This window comes from Salvelinus alpinus, chromosome 6 (genome assembly GCF_045679555.1).
Source record: "Salvelinus alpinus chromosome 6, SLU_Salpinus.1, whole genome shotgun sequence".
NCBI lineage: Eukaryota > Metazoa > Chordata > Actinopteri > Salmoniformes > Salmonidae > Salvelinus > Salvelinus alpinus.
In genome coordinates, this window is record NC_092091.1 from 52351243 (window position 1) to 52370750 (window position 19508).

General features: G+C 41.2%; 1 protein-coding gene and 1 non-coding gene across 3 annotated transcripts in view; one reads left to right on the forward strand and one right to left on the reverse strand.

Moving 5' to 3' along the window:
• The window catches only part of cfap97 (cilia and flagella associated protein 97), a 28353-nt gene extending 14270 nt beyond the window's left edge, over window positions 1–14083 (reverse strand). For both annotated transcript variants that reach the window (XM_071406982.1, XM_071406980.1), the window contains exons 1-6: window positions 13861–14083; window positions 12624–12977; window positions 11534–11709; window positions 10021–10189; window positions 8896–9280; window positions 8371–8672 (exon numbers count right to left, since the gene is read on the reverse strand). In XM_071406982.1, the coding sequence (XP_071263083.1) occupies window positions 8371–8672; window positions 8896–9280; window positions 10021–10189; window positions 11534–11709; window positions 12624–12944 (1353 nt within the window). In that variant the 5' untranslated portion in view covers window positions 12945–12977; window positions 13861–14083. The remainder of the gene's footprint in view (window positions 1–8370; window positions 8673–8895; window positions 9281–10020; window positions 10190–11533; window positions 11710–12623; window positions 12978–13860) is intronic.
• Window positions 4629–4720, forward strand: trnar-ucu (transfer RNA arginine (anticodon UCU)). The gene is given in 2 exon segments: window positions 4629–4665; window positions 4685–4720. It is a non-coding gene; the product is annotated as a tRNA-Arg (tRNA).
• Window positions 14084–19508: the final 5425 nt, after the last annotated feature.

Consider the following 19508-nt stretch of genomic DNA (forward strand, 5'->3'; position numbering starts at 1 on the left):
CCGCCTGGCTAATTGCGATCTAATTTGCCAGAATTTTACGTAATTATGACATAACATTGAAGGTTGTGCAATGTAACAGAAATATTTAGACTTAACTTAAACGTTAGCTTTCTTACATGGCACATATTGCACTTTTACTTTCTTCTCCAACACTTTGTTTTTGCATTATTTAAACCAAATTGAACATGTTTCATTATTTATTAGAGGCTAAATTGATTTTATTGATGTATTATATTAAGTTAAAATAAGTGTTCATTCGGTATTGTTGTAATTGTCATTATTACAAATAAATAAATAAAAAATCGCTGTTATCACCCCAGAGAAGTACACTAGTAAATGCCCTGTATAACTTTAATCAGTTATTTGGACTAAAACAACTGATTGTTGAGCCAACACGGGTTTGTACTGACAGTAAATCAACTTTGGATTTGATTATTGTATCAGATCAAGAGAACGTCTCATGTACTAAACTGTGATGATGTTGATCAAGCTTGGCATCTTTTTAAAAGATCTGTTTCTGTCTGCACTAGACTCTCTGGCTCCGACGAAACAAATTCAAATCAAACAGTAGTCAGGGAAATGGATCACTTCTGAGATCTTAGACCTCATAAAGAAAAGGGTCCAGATTCAGATGCAGAAGGACAACTCTACAACAAGTTTATGATGGTTATATTAACTGCAGAAACCAGGGAAGATACAAAATGGATAAGGCCAAATCCCAACATTATATAGACGTCGTTAATGACAACTTACATCAGCCTCGTAAACTGTGGAAACTTTTAAAGGACATTGGCTCAAAACCTCCCCATAAGGTAAAATCCTGTAGTATTGGCCTGGATATTGATGATATTTTATGTCATGACCAGACCATTTTTTTTACCACTATAGCCTCATCTCTGGTTAAGAAGTTACCCACCTGCTCTGGACACTATGGCTAGTCTTTCATTAACAAATTTTACCATAGCAGAGGTATCACAAATTATTTGTTTGAGCTGTGCATGGTAACAGAGGACAAAGTTTCCAATCTACTATGCTTAATGAGCACAAACAACGCAACTGGGCTGGATAACCTCCGTGCAAGATTCATAAAGGATAGTGCTTGTGTCACCGCTAAAATGATAACGCATTTTGTAAACCTTTCTATTAGTAGTGGTACATTTCCCAAGGATCTCAAAACAGCCCGGGTGGTTCCACTCCACAAGAAGAGCAGTAAAACAAATGTAATAACTTACAGGCCTGTGTCAATCCTCAAAACCTTATACAAAGTTGTTGAGAGATAAGTTTTTAATCAACTTGAGGGATACCTTCTTGAGCACAAACTTCTTTATGAACTACAATCTGGTTTTAGAACAGCTCATTCCACTGATACTTATCCACCTTTTTGACCACATTAAGCAGGAAAGTGAGAAGGGGACCTATACAGGTATGGTCATGTTAGACTTGTAGAACGCTTTTGACACTGTGGACCATGATATTCTCCTGATGAAACTGAAATGCATGGGTCTAAATTATGTAGCAGTGAATTGGTTTCAGTCTTATCTGACCAACAGAACATACGTATGTAATGTTGGTGAAGTTCTGTCAGAGGCCAAAGAAATATCCTGTGGAGTACCGCAGGGATCAATTTTAGGTCCTCTCTTATTTTATTTAATATACGTTAATGATATGCCAGATACAGTAACGTGCAAACTCTTGCTTTATGCTGATGATTCAGCCATACTGGTATCAGGGAAGGATACAGTTTACATTGAGGAGACCCTGAGTAAAGAATTGCATTTTGTTAGAGATTGGTGGTCTGACAACAAATTGTCACTCAATTTGGGAAAAACTGAATCGATTTTGTTTGTAACAAAACGTAGATTGCTTAGGGTTGACAAGATAACGGTAAACTGTGCAGGCAAGGAGATTGAATCTAAAACAAGTATCTTATCTTGGTGTGTCCCTAGATCAATCCCTTTCTAGAGACCTGATTGCTGCTAAAATCCTTTCTAAAATGGTGAACAAATTGAAATGTTTATATCGTAACACTAGATATTTTAACACTAAAGTTAAGAAACTGCTCGTCTCAACCTTGATTCAGTGTCATTTTGATTATGTCTGCTCTGCTTGGTATAGTGGGCTATCAAAAAGCTGAAAAAGAGAATGCAGGTCATGCAAAATAATGTTATCAGGTATATGCTGAATGTCCCCCCTAGGACCCACATGGGGGTACAGGAGTTCCAGGAGGTGGGCTTGTTGCCTTTCGAGTCCAGAGTGGACCAACTTAAACTTAATCATATTTTACATTTAAGTCATTTAGCAGACGCTCTTATCCAGAGCGACTTACAAATTGGAAAGTTCATACATATTAATTCCTGGTCCCCCCGTGGGGAATGAACCCACAACCCTGGCGTTGCAAGCGCCATGCTCTACCAACTGAGCCACACGGGACCCGTATGTTTGACATCTTATTAAATGTGCCCCAGGTTACATGAAAAACCACATTGATATGGTCTACTCTATAACCAACACAGTCACAATACCAGATCTAGTCTTATGTCTTGTAAAATCCCAAGAGTAAACAGTACTGCGAGTCATTTGTCTATGGAATACCCTTCCCTTGGAGATCAAGCAAAGAAAAAGTAAAAATAGCTTTAAAAAGCAGGCAAAGGTTTTCATTTGGACATTGTCTAAGTAAGAAAAAAACACTACACTGCCCCCTACTGCTGGTCAGATGTATTTATTTGAAGGATCGGTATGATTTGCAATTAATAGATTGTTTTAGTGTGAAATGAATATGGTTGATTTTTAAGGTTAGGGAGAAGTGCAGTGAATAGTGCCACTTTTCAGGATGTCAATATAAATTAATTTATTTATGGTTGTTTGTAATTTTGTCTTGCCTTTTAAATCATTATATACGTTTTCGTTTTTACCATTGAGAACCACTTTGGAAACAAGTGTTTTAATTAATACTTTCAAGTGATATCCACTGGGTCCACATTGTCCATTTTGTTGTATATGTCTGTTTCCCAAAATAAATTAAATTCAATGTGACAAATACAATTTAATTTTGATTTGAATATACTTTTGAGCATGGTGAAGTTATTATTTACACTTAAAATCTCTAGACTTTTTACCTGCTAACTTGTAAATGAACTAATGAGGGAATAACACACACCTAGCAATGGAACAGATGAGCAGCCAATTATCCAATTACTTTTGGTCCACATATAAAAGTACTGTAATTCCTACACCGTTCACCCGATTTGGATGTATATACCCTCAAATTAAAGCTGAAAGTCTGCACTTTCAGCTCATATTCATTATTTAATTTAAACTCCAATGTGCTGTGATAGACAGCTAAAAAAATGATAACTTGGTCAATGTCCAAATATTTATGGACCTAACTATGTTTCTGAGTTGGGGAATTACATTTCTGACTTAAATCTGCTTGAAAATCTATGGCAAGACTTGGAAATGGTTGTCTAGCAATGATCAACAACCAATTTGAGTTTAAAGAATTTTGAAAAGAATAAATGGGCAAATATTGTACAATCCAGGTGTGCAAAGGTCTTAGATACTTACCCAGAAAGACTCACAGCTGTAATCACTGCCAAAGGGGATTCTAACATGTATTAACTCAGGGGTGTGAATACTTATGTAAAGCAAAAAAAAATTAAACATGTTTTCACTTTTTCATTACGGGGTATTGTGTGTAGATGGGTGAGAAAAAAAAGCTATTTAATAAATTTTGAATTCAAACTAACAACAAAATATGGAATAAGTCAAGGGCTATTTATACTATCTGAAGGCATTGTATCTAAATATGTAAATTAGTTTAACTATCCCTTTAAAAGCAGTGCTAGAGTCAAGAGAGACTATGCTGCTCCCAATACTTAAATCCCTCAATTACACCAAATCCATATTATTGAACAGTGCAATTGTGAAGATGCCCCTTTCTGCATCGACACGTCACCCTATGTGAGGTTTACTAGATTGTACTTTCCATTAGTGACCAGTGACCACCTAAGCAAAGATTATTTTAATGGAATGCTTTTTTTATGTCTCAGTGCATGATTGTGTTTAATATTTCCATACTTCAAATAAAGTATGGAGAGCAGCAGATTAGGTGCTAAACCAGTTTAAGACAAGATCCAACCCCAAAATTGTATGAGCGCTAGGAAGGAATAGGCGTGACTCTCCTATTTTAAATATAGTAATCTGTACCATAAAACCTTTAAATTAAACATTTACAGTGTTTAAAACAATTCTCATTGTATAAACTGCCTTCATTTTGCTGGACCCCAGGAAGAGTAGCTGCTGCAATGGCAGCAGCTAATGGGGATCTATAATAAATACTAATACAAATCTCTCTTAGTGCAGGGCTGTTGGAGTAGAGGTTGGGGTTGGCCTTGAACTCTATATAATGTCAATCTGTGCTGCCACCACTGTTGTGTCCACTGCCACCTGCTACCGTCTCTCTATGGCCGTACTGTGTCTGCTTTCACTGACCGGCCTGTGCTCTCAGACAGCATACTCCCTCCACACACACACACACACACACACACACACACACACACACACACACACACACACACACACACACACACACACACCAAAAGATTCAGTTTCACACACGTGCAACAGGTGGCTCCGTGGCGCAATGGATAGCGCATTGGACTTCTAGGCTTGTGAATGTGAGGTGATTCAAAGGTTGTGGGTTCGAGTCCCACCGGAGTCGCACTTTAAAAAAAAAATGGATACAGTAAAATATGAAAGGAAGACAAAATTATCTTAGTTTTGTTTAATTTTTGCTGTTAAAAGTAGTATAGCATTTCGAAAGAGACTTGAGTAAGGCAAAATTCTGATATGTATCTTTGGCTAAATACATATAATATTTCTCAACGATCTACTAAAACACGTATTTTTGTGAGCTAAATTTAACATAGTGACTTTTTAAAACATTGTTCAATTGTTTTTTCCCCCTCATCAATATACACACAATACCACATAATGACAAGCCAAAACAGGCAAAACTTTTTTTTGCAAATGTATTAAAAATAAAAAAGTATTCAGACCCTTTACTCAGTACTTTGTTGAAGCACCTTTGAAATCTTTGCCTAGATCCTCCCAGTACGTGCCGCTGAAAAAACATCCCCACAGCATGATGCTGCCACCACCATGCTTCACCGTAGGGATGGTGCCAGGTTTCCTCCAGATGTGACGCTTGGCATTCAGACCAAAGAGTTCCATCTTGGTTCCATCAGACCAGAGAATCTTGTTTCTTTAGGTGCCTTTTGGCAAACTCCAAGCGGGCTGTCATGTGCCTTTTACTGAGGAGTGGCTTCCATCTGGCCACTTGATTGGTGGAGTGCTGCGGAGATGGTTGTCCTTCTGGAAGGTTCTCCCACCTCCACAGAGGAACTCTGGAGCTCTGTCAGAGTGACCCTTGGGTTCTTAGTCACCTCCCTGACCAAGGCCCTTCTCCCCCGATTGCTCAGTATGGACGGGCAGTCAGCTCTAGGAAGAGTCTTGGTGGTTCCAAACTTCCACCCATTTAAGAATGATGGAGGCCACTGTTCTTGGGGACCTTCAATGCTGCAGACATTTTTTTAGTACCCTTCCCCAGGTCTGTGCCTTGATACAATCCTGTCTTGGAAAACAGAATTACCAAGGATAAGAAGTAGGCTATATGCATTCGAAAAGTATTCAGAACCCTTGACTTTTTCCACATTGTTACGTTACAGCCTTATTCTGAAATGGATTCAATTGTTTTTTTCCCCCTCATCAATCTTCACACAGTACACATAATGACAAAGCAAAAACAGGTTTTTAGAAATGTTTGCAAAAATAAATAAATGAAGTATGACATTTACATAAGTATTCAGACCTATTACTCAGTACTTGTTGAAGCACATTTGGCAGTGATTACAGCCTTGAGTCTTCTTGGGTATGAAGCTACAAGCTCGGCACACCTGTATTTGGGGAGTTTCTCCCATTCTTCTCTGCAGATCCTCTCAAGCTCTGTCAGGTTGGATGGGGAGTGTCTCTGCACAGCTATTTTCAGGTCTCTCCAGAGAAGTTAGATTGGGTTCAAGTTCGGGCTCTCGCTGGGCCCCTCAAGCACATCCAGAGACTTGTTTCGAAGCCACTCCTGCATTGTCTTGGCTGTGTTCTTAGGGTCGTTGTCCTGTTGGAAGGTGAACCTCTGGAGCAGGTTTTCATTAGGATCTCTTGGTACTTTGCTCTGTTCATCTTCGCCTCGATCCTGATTAGTCTCCCAGTCCCTGCCGGTGAAAAACATCCCCACAGCATGATGCTGCCAACACCATGCTTCACGATAGGGATGGTGCCAGGTTTCCTCCAGACGTGACGCTTGGCATTCCAGCCAAAGAGTTCAATATTGGTTTTATCAGACCAGAGAACCTTGTTTGAGAGTCCTTTAGGTGCCTTTGGCGAACTCCAAGCAGGCTGTCATGTGCCTTTTTCTGAGTGGCTTCCGTCTGGCCACTCTACCATAAAGGCCTGATTGGTGGAGTCCTCACCACAGAGGAACACTAGAGCTCTGTCACAGTGACTATCGGGTTCTTGGTGACCTCCCTGACCAAGGCCCTTCTCCCCCGGTTGCTCAGTTTGGCTGGGCGGCCAGCTCTAGGAAGAGTCTTGGGGGTTCAGTGAGGCCACTGTGTTTTTGGGGACCTTCAATGCTGCAGACATTTTTTGGTACCCTTCCCCGAAATCTGTGTCTCGACACAATCCTGTCTCGGACCTCTACAGACAATTCCTTCGAACTCATGGCTTGGTTTTTGCTCTGACATGCACTGTGAACTGTGGAACATTATATAGACAGGTGTGTGCCTTTCCAAATCATGTTCAATCAATTGAATTTACCTCAGGTGGACTCCAATCAAGTTGTCAAAACATCTCAAGGATGATAAATGGAAACAGGATGCACCTGAGCTTAATTCCGAGTCTCATAGCAAAGGTTCTGAATACTGTAAATAATGTATTTCAGTTTTTTTTGTAATACATTTGTAAAAATTTCTAAAAACCTGCTTTCGCTTTGTCATTATGTAGGATTGTGTGTAGATTGAGGAGGGAAAACAATAATTTAATCAATGTTAGAATAATGCTGTAACGTAACCAAATGTGGAAAAAGTGAAGTGGTCTGAATACTTTCCAAATGCACTGTATATTTCTCTCTTGCTTCTCCTTCAGTTTGGAAGAAATGTATTTGTTCAAAACTGTTAAACTATTGTCTTTCTCTCTCTCTGAGTCAATTACTCACCACATGTTATACACTGCAGTGCTAGCTAGCTGTAGCTTATGCTTTCAGTACTAGATTAATTCTCTGATCGGGTTGACAACATGTCAGCTGTTCTCCAGCTACATCATGTTGCTACCCTACAGAGTGCTGTTGAGGCTAATGTAGACCTTCTTTGGAAAATAGTATGTTTTAATCAATTATTTTGTGACGTGATTATATTTAGTATAGTTTAATCTAAAAAGGATAACTTATTTAATGTTTTACCATTAATATTTTTATGAAATTCACTGAGGAGGATGGTCCTCCCTTCATCCTCTGAGGAGCCTCCACTGCCTCACAAGTAGAGGATTATAGTTTTCGGACTAAAAGTGTGTGCACGCAGGCAGCAGTTTGTGTGAAAAAGGAACCAAAATGTCCATTACATATGTTTTCTGGAAAATTCACAGAAATATTGTCCTTTGAAGGATTGTTTGAGACTTTGGGTTTAGCCAGCAAGGCCTCATTTAAGGACGTAGAACTTTTAGTCTGTACATAACATGGAACAGTTCTGGGCAGTAAAGAGTTAGTTTTTCAAAATGCTTTTGCTGCAGCAACGTACATCACAGGGTGAAGCCAAGCGCCAAGTTCATAGCGATCTTCTAACCATAATATACAATAATATGCCCCTGATGGCGCAGCTACAGTGCTGTGAAAAAGTATATGCCCACTTTCTAATTTTCTCTACTGTTGTATACGTTTGATGCTAACGTTATCAGATCTTCAACCAAATCCTAATATTAGATAAAGGGAACCCGAGTGAACAAATAACACAACAATTACATACCTATTTCATTTATTTCATAAACAAAGTTATGCAACACCTAAATCCCCTGTGTGAAAAAGTAATTGCCCCCTTACACTCAAAAACTGGTTGTGCCACCTTTAACTTAAAAAATATAGAAAAATCAGAAAGGGGGCAAATACTCATTTGAGTACTCATTTGAATACTCATTTGATTTCATTTGACTCATTTGAGCTTGGAATAAACAAAAATCCCAATAAACACAATGTAACTTTGAAACAATAAAGCCAAACACCCAATGACAAAAGATAAGTTACACACACAAAAAGAGAAGAACACTCACCAGGTTCTCCTTCTCGATGCGCTGCTGCTCGCGCTGCCTGTTGAGGGCGCTGTGGTAGAGGCGGACAGGGGGCGGACCCCCTCCTCCTCCGTTGGACCTCCTCCGGGAGCTACTGGTGGTGCTGGTGCCCCCCGTACTACCCGGTCTCGAGTGGGGCGAGGGGCGCGACAGCTGGCGCAGCAGCCTCTGGTTCTCCCGGTCAATCTGCCGCACCTCGTCGTTGCTAAAGGAGTAATTCTTCCTGTTCCTGCCTCCACTGGGACAGTCGATGGCCAGGCCACTCCCCAGGCGACTGAGGAAAGCTTCAGAGAGAGAGGAGGGAGAGATGACAGAGGAGGAAGCAGCAGATAAACATTTTGTTAGTTAGCTGTCTGATTTGTTACAAATGGAGCATCTGCATGTCAATGAAAATATTTATAAAAACATATGTAAACCGCCACTTTCTCAGATAGCTCCTGTCCTCCTGGACTGACCCCCCCCGCCCGCCCGCACACACACCTCAGCCCCTGCTTCTCCCCACCTCACCTTCTTCTACATCTGGGTTCCAGGAGCCCCCTTCCTCCTCCTGGGGTATGCTGCTGAGGTTACCAGTGGGAGCGCTCCCCTCTGTCCCTCTATGCTGCTGCCGCTGCCTGACACCCACACCCCCAGGCCCCACACCCTCCTCCTCCACCACCACCCTCCCCACTCCCAGGTCCAGGGACTGGGCCGGGCTGACGTCGGGGGTGGACAGTGGGGTCACATCAGTCACGGTGTCCTCCTCTTCTTCAAGGGTGGCGGTGGTGTGAGGCATCTCTCTGGGCGCTGCCGAGCCCAGCCTGGGGGGCCTCCATCTGGGGGAGGAGGGCATGGATGTCTGGTGGGTTGGGAGACCGGGCTTGGGAGAGGGCTCTGGGCATCCGGTATGCACCTGAAGGAAGAATAAGATGCATTCAGGGAGTTGTTTTAAATGTTAAAACGAGATAAATTCTGGATTTTAAGAGTGTCTTAACTCCTGCTGAACAACTGAACAACTGCGACCATAACAGTGCCTACATTTACATTTGAGTCATTTAGCAGATGCTGAAGCCCTTTTCCAGACTGTTATGCAGATTGACATACAGTTAGCAGTGATTCTCAGTACTCCTGTGCCAGTTGAGTACTGCAGGTTTTTGTCCCAGCTTAGTGCCATCACACCTGATTCAACTTATCAACAGATTGTGAAAAAAATAAGGCTCAGTGGCAAATTAATGTCCAACTAGTCAGTTACAACTGTGTGGAGTTTGTGACAGCAACTATGTGAGCTTATTATACACACTATGTCCTGGGACTTCTATGATATTCTATATAGAAGACCCCCTTACCTTCCTCATCTTCATTAGTGCAAACCGTAGTGAAACATTTTGCTACAAAAACGTGTTTCTTATTAGGTCCCTCCCCATTTCAGCCCGTTTGGTTCGTAGTGAATTCAACCCAGGTGTTTCACTGCTGAGCTGGGACAAATAGCTGGACCCTGTGCGAATACTCTTAAAATGCATCCTGCTTTCGTCCCTTCCTTGAAGTAACCATTGGGTATGCGTACAAAGCTGGGCAGTACGGCAGCTCTCTCCAGGAGCAGGATTGAGAATGACTAGCCTAAGCCAGTTAGACAAGAACAAGTTATAATCCTACCATGTCCACAGAGTGAGAGGGCTCGGAGGAGCAGCTCTCCCCACTGCTGTAGCTCTCATCCGTCTCCGACTCGGATGAAGTGGAAGACGGGGACAAGCTCCTGTGGCGGAGCTTCCTGACAGGCTTCTTGGGAATGCCATGTTGTGTCCCAATAGGTCCGGGTATCAACCTTGGGTTAACAAAATATAAAGTCACGAAACAAAGGCTTAGCCATCCAACTGAATGACATGGCAGTCTAGATAAGAACACAACCTGGTAAACAGAGGATGCAAATGCTTTGCCTGCATATTGGAACACTATACTGTTGATTTGATGTCTGTAATGCACAGGTGTCAAAATCATTCCACGGATGGCAAGTGTGTGCAGGTTTTCACTCCTCCCTTGTACTTGATCAATTAACCCTATCAGTCCTGAGGCCCCATCTAAAATTGGCTCCATTTCCATTTCCAATCCATTTATCCAACTTTCATATATCTGCATGTCCAGCCCCTAAAATTAGCCTCATAATGAAGTGTTTTACCATTGTAGGACAACCAGGGCTACAAGTAGAACACAAAACAATTTGAAATAAACAGTTGCATTCACGAGTTTTATTTATTGAAAATGTCAATAAAAAAAACAAGTCTCAGAAGCAAATGAATATCCAACTAGTCAGTGACAACTGTGTGGAGTTTGGAGTTTGTGACAGCAACTATGTGACCTTATTACAGTATTATAGACACTATGTCCTGGGATTTCCTATGATCTTCTATGTAGAAGAACCCCTTACCTAACAACTCATGTAACTTGTGAACATCATAAAGCAAAACATGTTACATGTGCATGTTCGTGAGAGTCTCAGAGTAGATATCTTTTAATAGTTTGTAGCTCAAACCATTAGGACTCTACAGACGTTTTTGTAAGACCCGGCCCGGGCTCCTTGAGGATCCACCCTTGTCTCACAAACACTGCTCTAGCTCAGCCTCCGTTGATCACAGACTAATGAGCAAGGCAGTTAACCCCCAACAACAACTGCTCCCCGGGCGCCGATGATGTGGATGTCAACTAAGGCAGCCACCCGCACCTCTTTGATTCAGTATTGGTATCTACGGATGCAGACGAAATAAACACATCCAACGGTCCAACTCAGAAGTCTTTAGCTCAAACAAAAAAAAAATTAAAAGGGGTTATAAGTCCAAAATGCACCAGCAGTTAAAGTTACTGATTAGTTAGGAACTCCGCTCACCTGGTTGTTTAGGTCTTAAATGGACACAAATTGAAAGGAAATAACAAAAACTAGCAGACACTGCCCTCCACGAAATGAGTTTGACACTCCTGCATAATGTTACATGCTTGTTTGCTGCTATCTTGGCCAGGCCTCCTTTGGGAAAGACATTTATAATCTCAATAGTCACTTACAAATAATAAATACATAAAATAATAAATACACGAAGATAAGAAATTGTATGCCTGATTTAAATGTTGAGAAGGAAATATGGGATTTCTAAATAATCAGGAAAATAAATCTTTGAACCTTTGACCCAGTGGCCTCCCTGACTCTTCCTCGCTTTCATCTTGACTCTGATGATAGCCATCTTCATCATCATCGGCGCCTTCTTCCTGCTCCTCTGCCGATGACGCTGTGCGGATGTCGCTGGAGCTCTTGGAGTGGATGCTAGATACCTCCTCTGCACCGCTGCCGTCCTTCACCTCCGAATAGACAGGTAAGTGAATATAGTTTACAACTACTACAGATATTACAACAGACCATGGTTTGACATTTGTTTTACTCAGCTCCCTGGTCATGGAGCAGTTCTCAAGCTTTTGATGGATGTGTTATTGAAATGATTATCACTAAGAACATGAATGATGAGGATTGCATTTGATTTGACTACTGTTTCTTTTAAATCTGTACTGTATTGTATAAAAACAATTGGAATTCTAATGGACATTTTTAGGATTAAATCATGTATTTTTTTTCAAATAATTATGCTTCCTTGACATTGATTTTGATTAGGCCTCAATTCCAATGTACCCCACGCCTGGGCAGTTGTATTGAGTGACATAATGCCACCCTGTGGCGTAAAGTAGAATGAGGAAGCCACAGACTTTTAAAATGTTTTCATTTAACCTTTATTTAACTAGGCAAGTCAGTTAGGAACAAATTCTTATTTACAATAACGGCCTCTCTCGGCCAAACCCTAAACCGGATGACGCTGGGCCAATTGTGCGCAGCCCTATGGGACTCCCAATCACGGCTGGTTGTGATACAGCCTGGAATCGAACCAGGGTCTGTAGTAATGCTTCTAGCACTGAGATGCAGTGCCTTAGACCGCTGCGCCCCTCGGGAGCCCTGCAACTTGCCTACTACAAGTTATTACTCCTGCATGCTGTTATGCCTGCATGTGCACTGTAAATCGGTTACAGATAGGGTGCATTCTGATTTTATAATAAAGTACTTGTTGCCCTTTCCTTGTGACTTCACCTTTACCCTGGCTAAAGTTGTTGGGGAAAGTCACAATGGAAATGGTAAAAGATGACAGTGGTTATTTTCATCAGACTATCCTTGTTCATGCTTTTCTTACAGAACATTCACCAAATAGCGTCACCATTAGCATGCCTACCTCTGATTTATTGGACGATATGCTAGAAGACCTGCTCCTCCTGTCTTCGGCCTCAAAGCCATGACCCTTCTCCTCTGTCCTCGGTTGAAATATTACTCCTGCAGGACTAGGGTCCCTAGTACCACCACCGGACCTCTGTGTACCACTACGCCGCTCTGTCTGTGTAGCCTCCGGCTGGATGTCTGGCTCCTTTCTAGCCTCAGAGCTTATTTCACTCTTTCTTTCACTCTTCCCTTGCTCTTTGCCGATGCTGTCACAATCAGCGTCGCTGTCGAAAAACGAGTGATCCACCTCGCCCTCCAGTTCTTTGGGGCTGTACATAACAGTTGTCTCCCTCAGCACTCTGGTCGAGAACTGGAGAGAGATAAGGGGACATTTAAAAAAAAATATATTCGATACTCTCAGCTGGTTAATACTTCATTTAAATTCGAAACGGTAGCCTGTAGGTGACCCTCCAATCATCAATGATTGACATATTTAATCAAACCAGCATTAGCAATGTTTAGGCTATATGCATTGTATTTGTTGACAAACGGCTTCGTACACACAATCTAGCTACCTACATAATGTCAGCTACAGTAGCTAGCTAACTGTGAAGGAAGTCTAAAAAGCACTTTTACAGTACCCAATGCCAAAGGCATTTAGCTATTTTATTTGACCACAGGACAATGCATCTAGCACTTAATTGCAAGTTTTATTGATCAACGTAAAACATCCACATTTCTAATTGAAGAGCTAGCTAACTCTAGTAAAACAGTTAATAGGTGTACGTTAGCAAGGTGTGGAAGTTCCTTGATATCACTGACGTTAGCTAGTTAACGTTACTGTTAAGCTAGCTAGTAGTTAACGTTACCTAGCTAGTAGAAAGACTGACACTTTTACAGTCAGTACCCAAAGTGACGTTACCCAAGGAATTCTGCTTGGGCATTCTGCATTCAGTAATTTATTTGACTACAGGACACTGCATATAACGCTTCAGTGTAGCCTTGATTGATGGGAAAGCTAGTAACGTTAGCTAACTCAAGTAAAACATCCACATCTCAAATGGAAGTTAGCTAGTTAGCATAAAGACAGACAGTTAACTTTACTGTAACGTTATCAAGTCAGTATCCTACAAAAGACCGAATCACATCGGCTGATCCTATCAAGAAAGCTCTGCTAACGTCAGCCACCTAACCTAGCTAGCTAACGTTAGCTACAATAAAGCACACTAGCCATGTTTTTTTTACGATCTTACCTGGCATGCACGCTAAATGTATGACTCAAGACAAATCAGTTGGTTAATTAGCTAGCTTTGTTTTTTAGTCTATGCCGTTATAACCAAGCAGTCTCCATGTAACGTTACTTTAAATGGCATATTGAAAGTAGTTTGCTAACGTTACATGAAACGAAGCTAGACTAAATATGTGTGGGTTGAATAGCTACTGTAACTAAGCAACGTCTTCTTTTTAGTGTGGCTTTCCGGAAGACTAGACGCTGTGGGCAGGGTTGCCAGGTTATCAAAATTTCTAGCCCAATGACCCTAAAACTACACCCAAGGCCTGAAAACTATCCCAATTGTTTTTGCGCAGCAAGAGAGTACTTGACACATTAAACACAATAAACTGTTTTTCCATAAATTAATCGAGCAAATTAAGAAGGAATATCTTCTAAGTAACTTGTAATGACGTTATGATCGGGTTTCCATCAAAATAATAAGTATTGCGAGTTAGCTAAAGTAATAAAGGAATTTGAATATGTTGCAAGAGAAAAGATAATTCAGTCCAGATCATTTCTATAAATGGATGTCGATTTAACTCTGTCTACTTTTGGCATAAATTTGACAGGAGGTCCCAGATGTTAAGACTACATACAACCCGTTATAAATGGCCTATTTGCTAGATTGGCTTGTCATTTCTATAGACATAGGCTACTGACTCAAATCTTGGTTTATGATTGCAATTCAACTTTGCCATTGGTTTGCTTAGCTAAATGCAGGTAGCCTATAGCCCCTGATAGGCCTACATCTAATTTCAGATAGTCTACAGTAGCCTAGGCAAGATGTAGGCAAGATGTAAACTGAACGATTTAGCAATTTGCTTAGTTGAAATTGACATTCTAATTTATTCAACATGAATAGTGAGGTTATTTAGAGGTAAAAATTGCTTGTATTGTCCAATAGCCTGCTGGAATACGCTTCTGGGGATGGGGTCTTAATTTAAATCACAAAAAGAATATTAACAATATGGATATGAACTGAATATGCTTGACAACATCAACCAGTGTTTTATCTGGAGCCTAATCTGACTGACTGTTACTGTCCATCTAATGCATTCTAACAACAGCTGACAATTGCGATAGAGCTGTGACCAATGCTCCCTACAATTTTGGGGGGCACTGAGCAAATTTTAGGTCTTGTGAGCAGAAACTTGAACATTGTGAGAATTTACAGTTTTAGCCACAATAGCCTATTGGCTACTGTCTATCTGAGCATAATGTAGGCCTACCAACAAAACTAATGGAGCAAATCCCATAACATTTTCACATGGAAATAGCTTTTGGTTTCTATGATATAGCCTACAGTAGCCTATATGTGGTGTTCAACGCAGGCCTACATTGCATGAGACTTTTAAAAACGTTTTTACATTATGAAGGGCTTGATATTAATACTTTTTTACTTGGTCTGTAACATGATGTACCAAATAGGCGACTGTAAATTGCATTGTATTGTGTTGTATGATGCAAGAAACCACTTTACAATATAAAATTAATTATTATTAACATACAGAGAATTAGACAATGTAAATTGTTGTAATATTTGTTCTGTCTTTGGAGGATTAAACAGAAATCCCCCGTCCGCTTGTTTTAAAAATAGCTATATTTTGGAGATCATTTCATTTTCAAATACCGAAAGTGAGAGGTTGTAATCTGAATAAAGGGAAAAAGGCCCTTTCCAACACAGGGTGACATTTTTACTAATCTGCTAGAGAAACAGTTTGGATTTGAGTATAGCTTTGTATGATGTAAGCCTTTAGTGAGAGGTCTAATGCTTTAATATTTAATAAAAATATATTTATTAAAGAACTATTTAATATTTCTGCCCTCCGAATTCATATTCATTAGATAAATAGGCCTGTTTAATTTTGTCTGGCTTGCCATTCCAAGGCTCTGAAAAGCATCCAATTATCTCTGGTCCCGTGCCGTCGCTGGGTCGCGGATACGAAAGGTTCAGGAGGCCCTTAGCACTTCATATCTGGTTTAAAGACTACTGCCATTCTGTTGGCATACCTTTTATAGATAACTTTGACACCTTCTGGAAACAGAAGATGCTCTACAGGCATGACAAAGTCCATCCAAATCATCTTGGCTCCTGGACTCTTTCCACACATTTCAAGGCTGCGTTGAGACAATGACTTATCAATGAAGCAAGCCCTGCTCAGATAATCCCTACTTTTGTGTCGCTGAGTTGTCGTAGTGCTGCAGAAAATGTACATAATCCCAGGAGCATTGGAAGCCCCTTGAATGCCTCTATTGATCCTATAGCAATTGCATGCAGTAAGCATGTGTCTATGAACCAGAGTTATACTGTTAGCACTGAGGTGGTGTGCCCTAATAGGAAGTTGGCTGTGTGCAGCTCACCCTCCACTATCAGCTCAAACATAAATATCACTGTCATGTCCCCTCTCTCCACTGGGATTATCTGCCTCAAACCCTATTACAGGGGCTGAGTCACTGGTTTACTGGTGCTCTTCCATGCCATCCCTAGGAGGGGTGTGTCACTGACATGATCTTCCTGTCCTGGTTGGCGCCCCCCCTTGAGTTGTGCCGTGGGGGAGATCTTCATGCGCTATACTCGGCCTTGTCTCAGGATGGTAAATTGGTGGTTGGAGATATCCCTCTAGTGGTGTGGGGGCTGTGCTTTGGCAAAGTGGGTGGGGTTATATCCTGCCTGTTTGGCCCTGTGCGGGGGTATCGTCGGACGGGGCCGCAGTTTCTCCCGACCCCTCCTGTCTCAGCCTCCAGTATTTATGCTGCAATAGTTTATGTGTCGAGGGGCTAGGGTCAGTCTGTTATATCTGAAGTATTTCTCCTGTCTTATCCGGTGTCCTGTGTGAATTTAAGTATGCTCTCTCTAATTCTCTCTCTATTTTTCTCTCTTTCTTTCTTTCTCTTTGAGGACCATGCCTCAGGACTACCTGGCCTGATGACTCCTTGCTGTTCCCAGTCCACCTGGTCATGCTGCTGCTCCAGTTTCAACTGTTCTGCCTGCGGCTATGGAACCCTGACCTGTTCACTGGACGTGCTACCTGTCCCAGACCTGCTGTTTTCAACTCTCTAGAGACAGCAGGAGCAGTAGAGATACTCTGAATGATCGGCTATGAAAGCCAACTGACATTTACTCCTGAGGTGCTGACCTGTTGCACCTTCTACAACCACTGTGATTATTACACTGCAAAAATTTAAATCTAAGTAAGATTAAATATCTTAAATCAAGGCAATATATGCTTGTTTTTTGTCTGACAAGATATTTCTTCTTATCAGCCAGTTTTTATGTTGGAGCATTTAACTTGTTTCAAGCTTTTTTGTCCTTAATTATCTTAATAAGATAATATAACTTGTTACTGAGATTGTATTACTGGTTCTGAGTAATTTAATGCTCGAAACTAGAATTACCAGAATTATAAAGCTGTTTGATCAACACTGACAAGCACAAAACTGCTTTGTCAAAGTCAGAATTTCTTATTTCAAGTATCTTATCCTTTTCATCTCTTCACATATTAAGAACAGATAATGACCAAATGGAATTCACTCTTTTATTGTCAATCTTACACACAGCACAGCAATCATGTAGACAAAATACAGTACAGAACAAAGACAGTACACTTTTCATATCTGGGGAACACACTATGAGTAATTTGAACTGTTGTACAATTCTATTACATCCCCAAGATGGTATTTGACTTGTACATAAGTTTGGCTCTTGTTGCTAATTCTGTAATAAGAGGTCAAATCAACCAGCTTTTCAGCATCCACTAACTCAGTGGCCTGTGCAAGGTGTGGGACCTCAACTTGATAAGCCATGACGTTTCTATCAAAGCATATAGTTTGAAATGGTTGATATTCCAAACAATAAAGCCTAGAATCAACAAGAAATATGTTTTTGACCAGTCCAAATTCTGGCATATTACCATTCAGTACTTTGGCAAAGATCATTGTCACGACTTCCGCCGAAGTCGGTCCCTCTCCTTGTTTGGCGGTCGACGGCACCGACCTTCTAGCCATCACTGATCCATTTTCCATTGGTTTTGTCTTGTCTTCCATCACACCTGGTTCCAATCCCATAAATTACATGTTGTGTATATAACCCCCTGTTTCCCCTCATGTCCTTGTCGGTGATTGTTTGTTGTATGTATTGGTGCTAGTTATGTTCTGGTGTGCGACGGATTTTGCACCCTCTTATATATATATGTTGGTTTCCGGAGTTTTTGAATTTTTATTAAACTGCTCCGTTTATACCAAGTTCACTCTCCTGCGCCTGACTTCCCTGCCACCAGCACGCACCCATTACAATCATGGACTTCTGAGTTATGTATTTATTAGAATTTATTACAAGCCATTTGACTTACACAGCATGGTTTACTTCATTGAAACCTAGGATGTCCCTCAATTTTCCACGTAAATATTGTAGATCTTTAACCTCTGATACAGGTCCCATCTCCCTTTCATTTGAAAAAATTGGGTGCATTGAACTGTCAACATTTTGGCAGCTTTTATATATTTTGTTCTGATTGATCAAAGACTTACAAATATTTGTAAAATTGAGCTTGGAAGCACATTGTTTAAAGAAAATGTTTAGACTCAGACCGCATACGCATATACAGTGGGGAGAACAAGTATTTGATACACTGCCGATTTTGCAGGTTTTCCTACTTACAAAGCATGTAGAGGTCTGTAATTATTATCATAGGTACACTTCAACTATGAGAGACGGAATCTAAAACAAAAATCCAGAAAATCACATTGTATGATTTTTAAGTAATTAATTTGCATTTTATTGCATGACATAAGTATTTGATACATCAGAAAAGCAGAACTTAATATTTGGTACAGAAACCTTTGTTTGCAATTACAGAGATCATACGTTTCCTGTAGTTCTTGACTAGGTTTGCACACACTGCAGCAGGGATTTTGGCCCACTCCTCCCTACAGATCTTCTCCAGATCCTTCAGGTTTCGGGGCTGTCGCTGGGCAATACGGACTTTCAGCTCCCTCCAAAGATTTTCTATTGGGTTCAGGTCTGGAGACTGGCTAGGCCACTCCAGGACCTTGAGATGCTTCTTACGGAGCCACTCCTTAGTTGCCCTGGCTGTGTGTTTCGGGTCGTTGTCATGCTGGAAGACCCAGCCACGACCCATCTTCAATGCTCTTACTGAGGGAAGGAGGTTGTTGGCCAAGATCTCGCGATACATGGCCCCATCCATCCTCCCCTCAATACGGTGCAGTCGTCCTGTCCCCTTTGCAGAAAAGCATCCCCAAAGAATGATGTTTCCACCTCCATGCTTCACGGTTGGGATGGTGTTCTTGGGGTTGTACTCATACTTCTTCTTCCTCCAAACACGGCGAGTGGAGTTAGACCAAAAAGCTCTATTTTTGTCTCATCAGACCACATGACCTTCTCCCATTCCTCCTCTGGATCATCCAGATGGTCATTGGCAAACTTCAGACAGGCCTGGACATGCACTGGCTTAAGCAGGGGGACCTTGCGTGCGCTGCAGGATTTTAATCCATGACGGCGTAGTGTGTTACTAATGGTTTTCTTTGAGACTGTGGTCCCAGCTCTCTTCAGGTCATTGACCAGGTCCTGCCGTGTAGTTCTGGGCTGATCCCTCACCTTCCTCATGATCA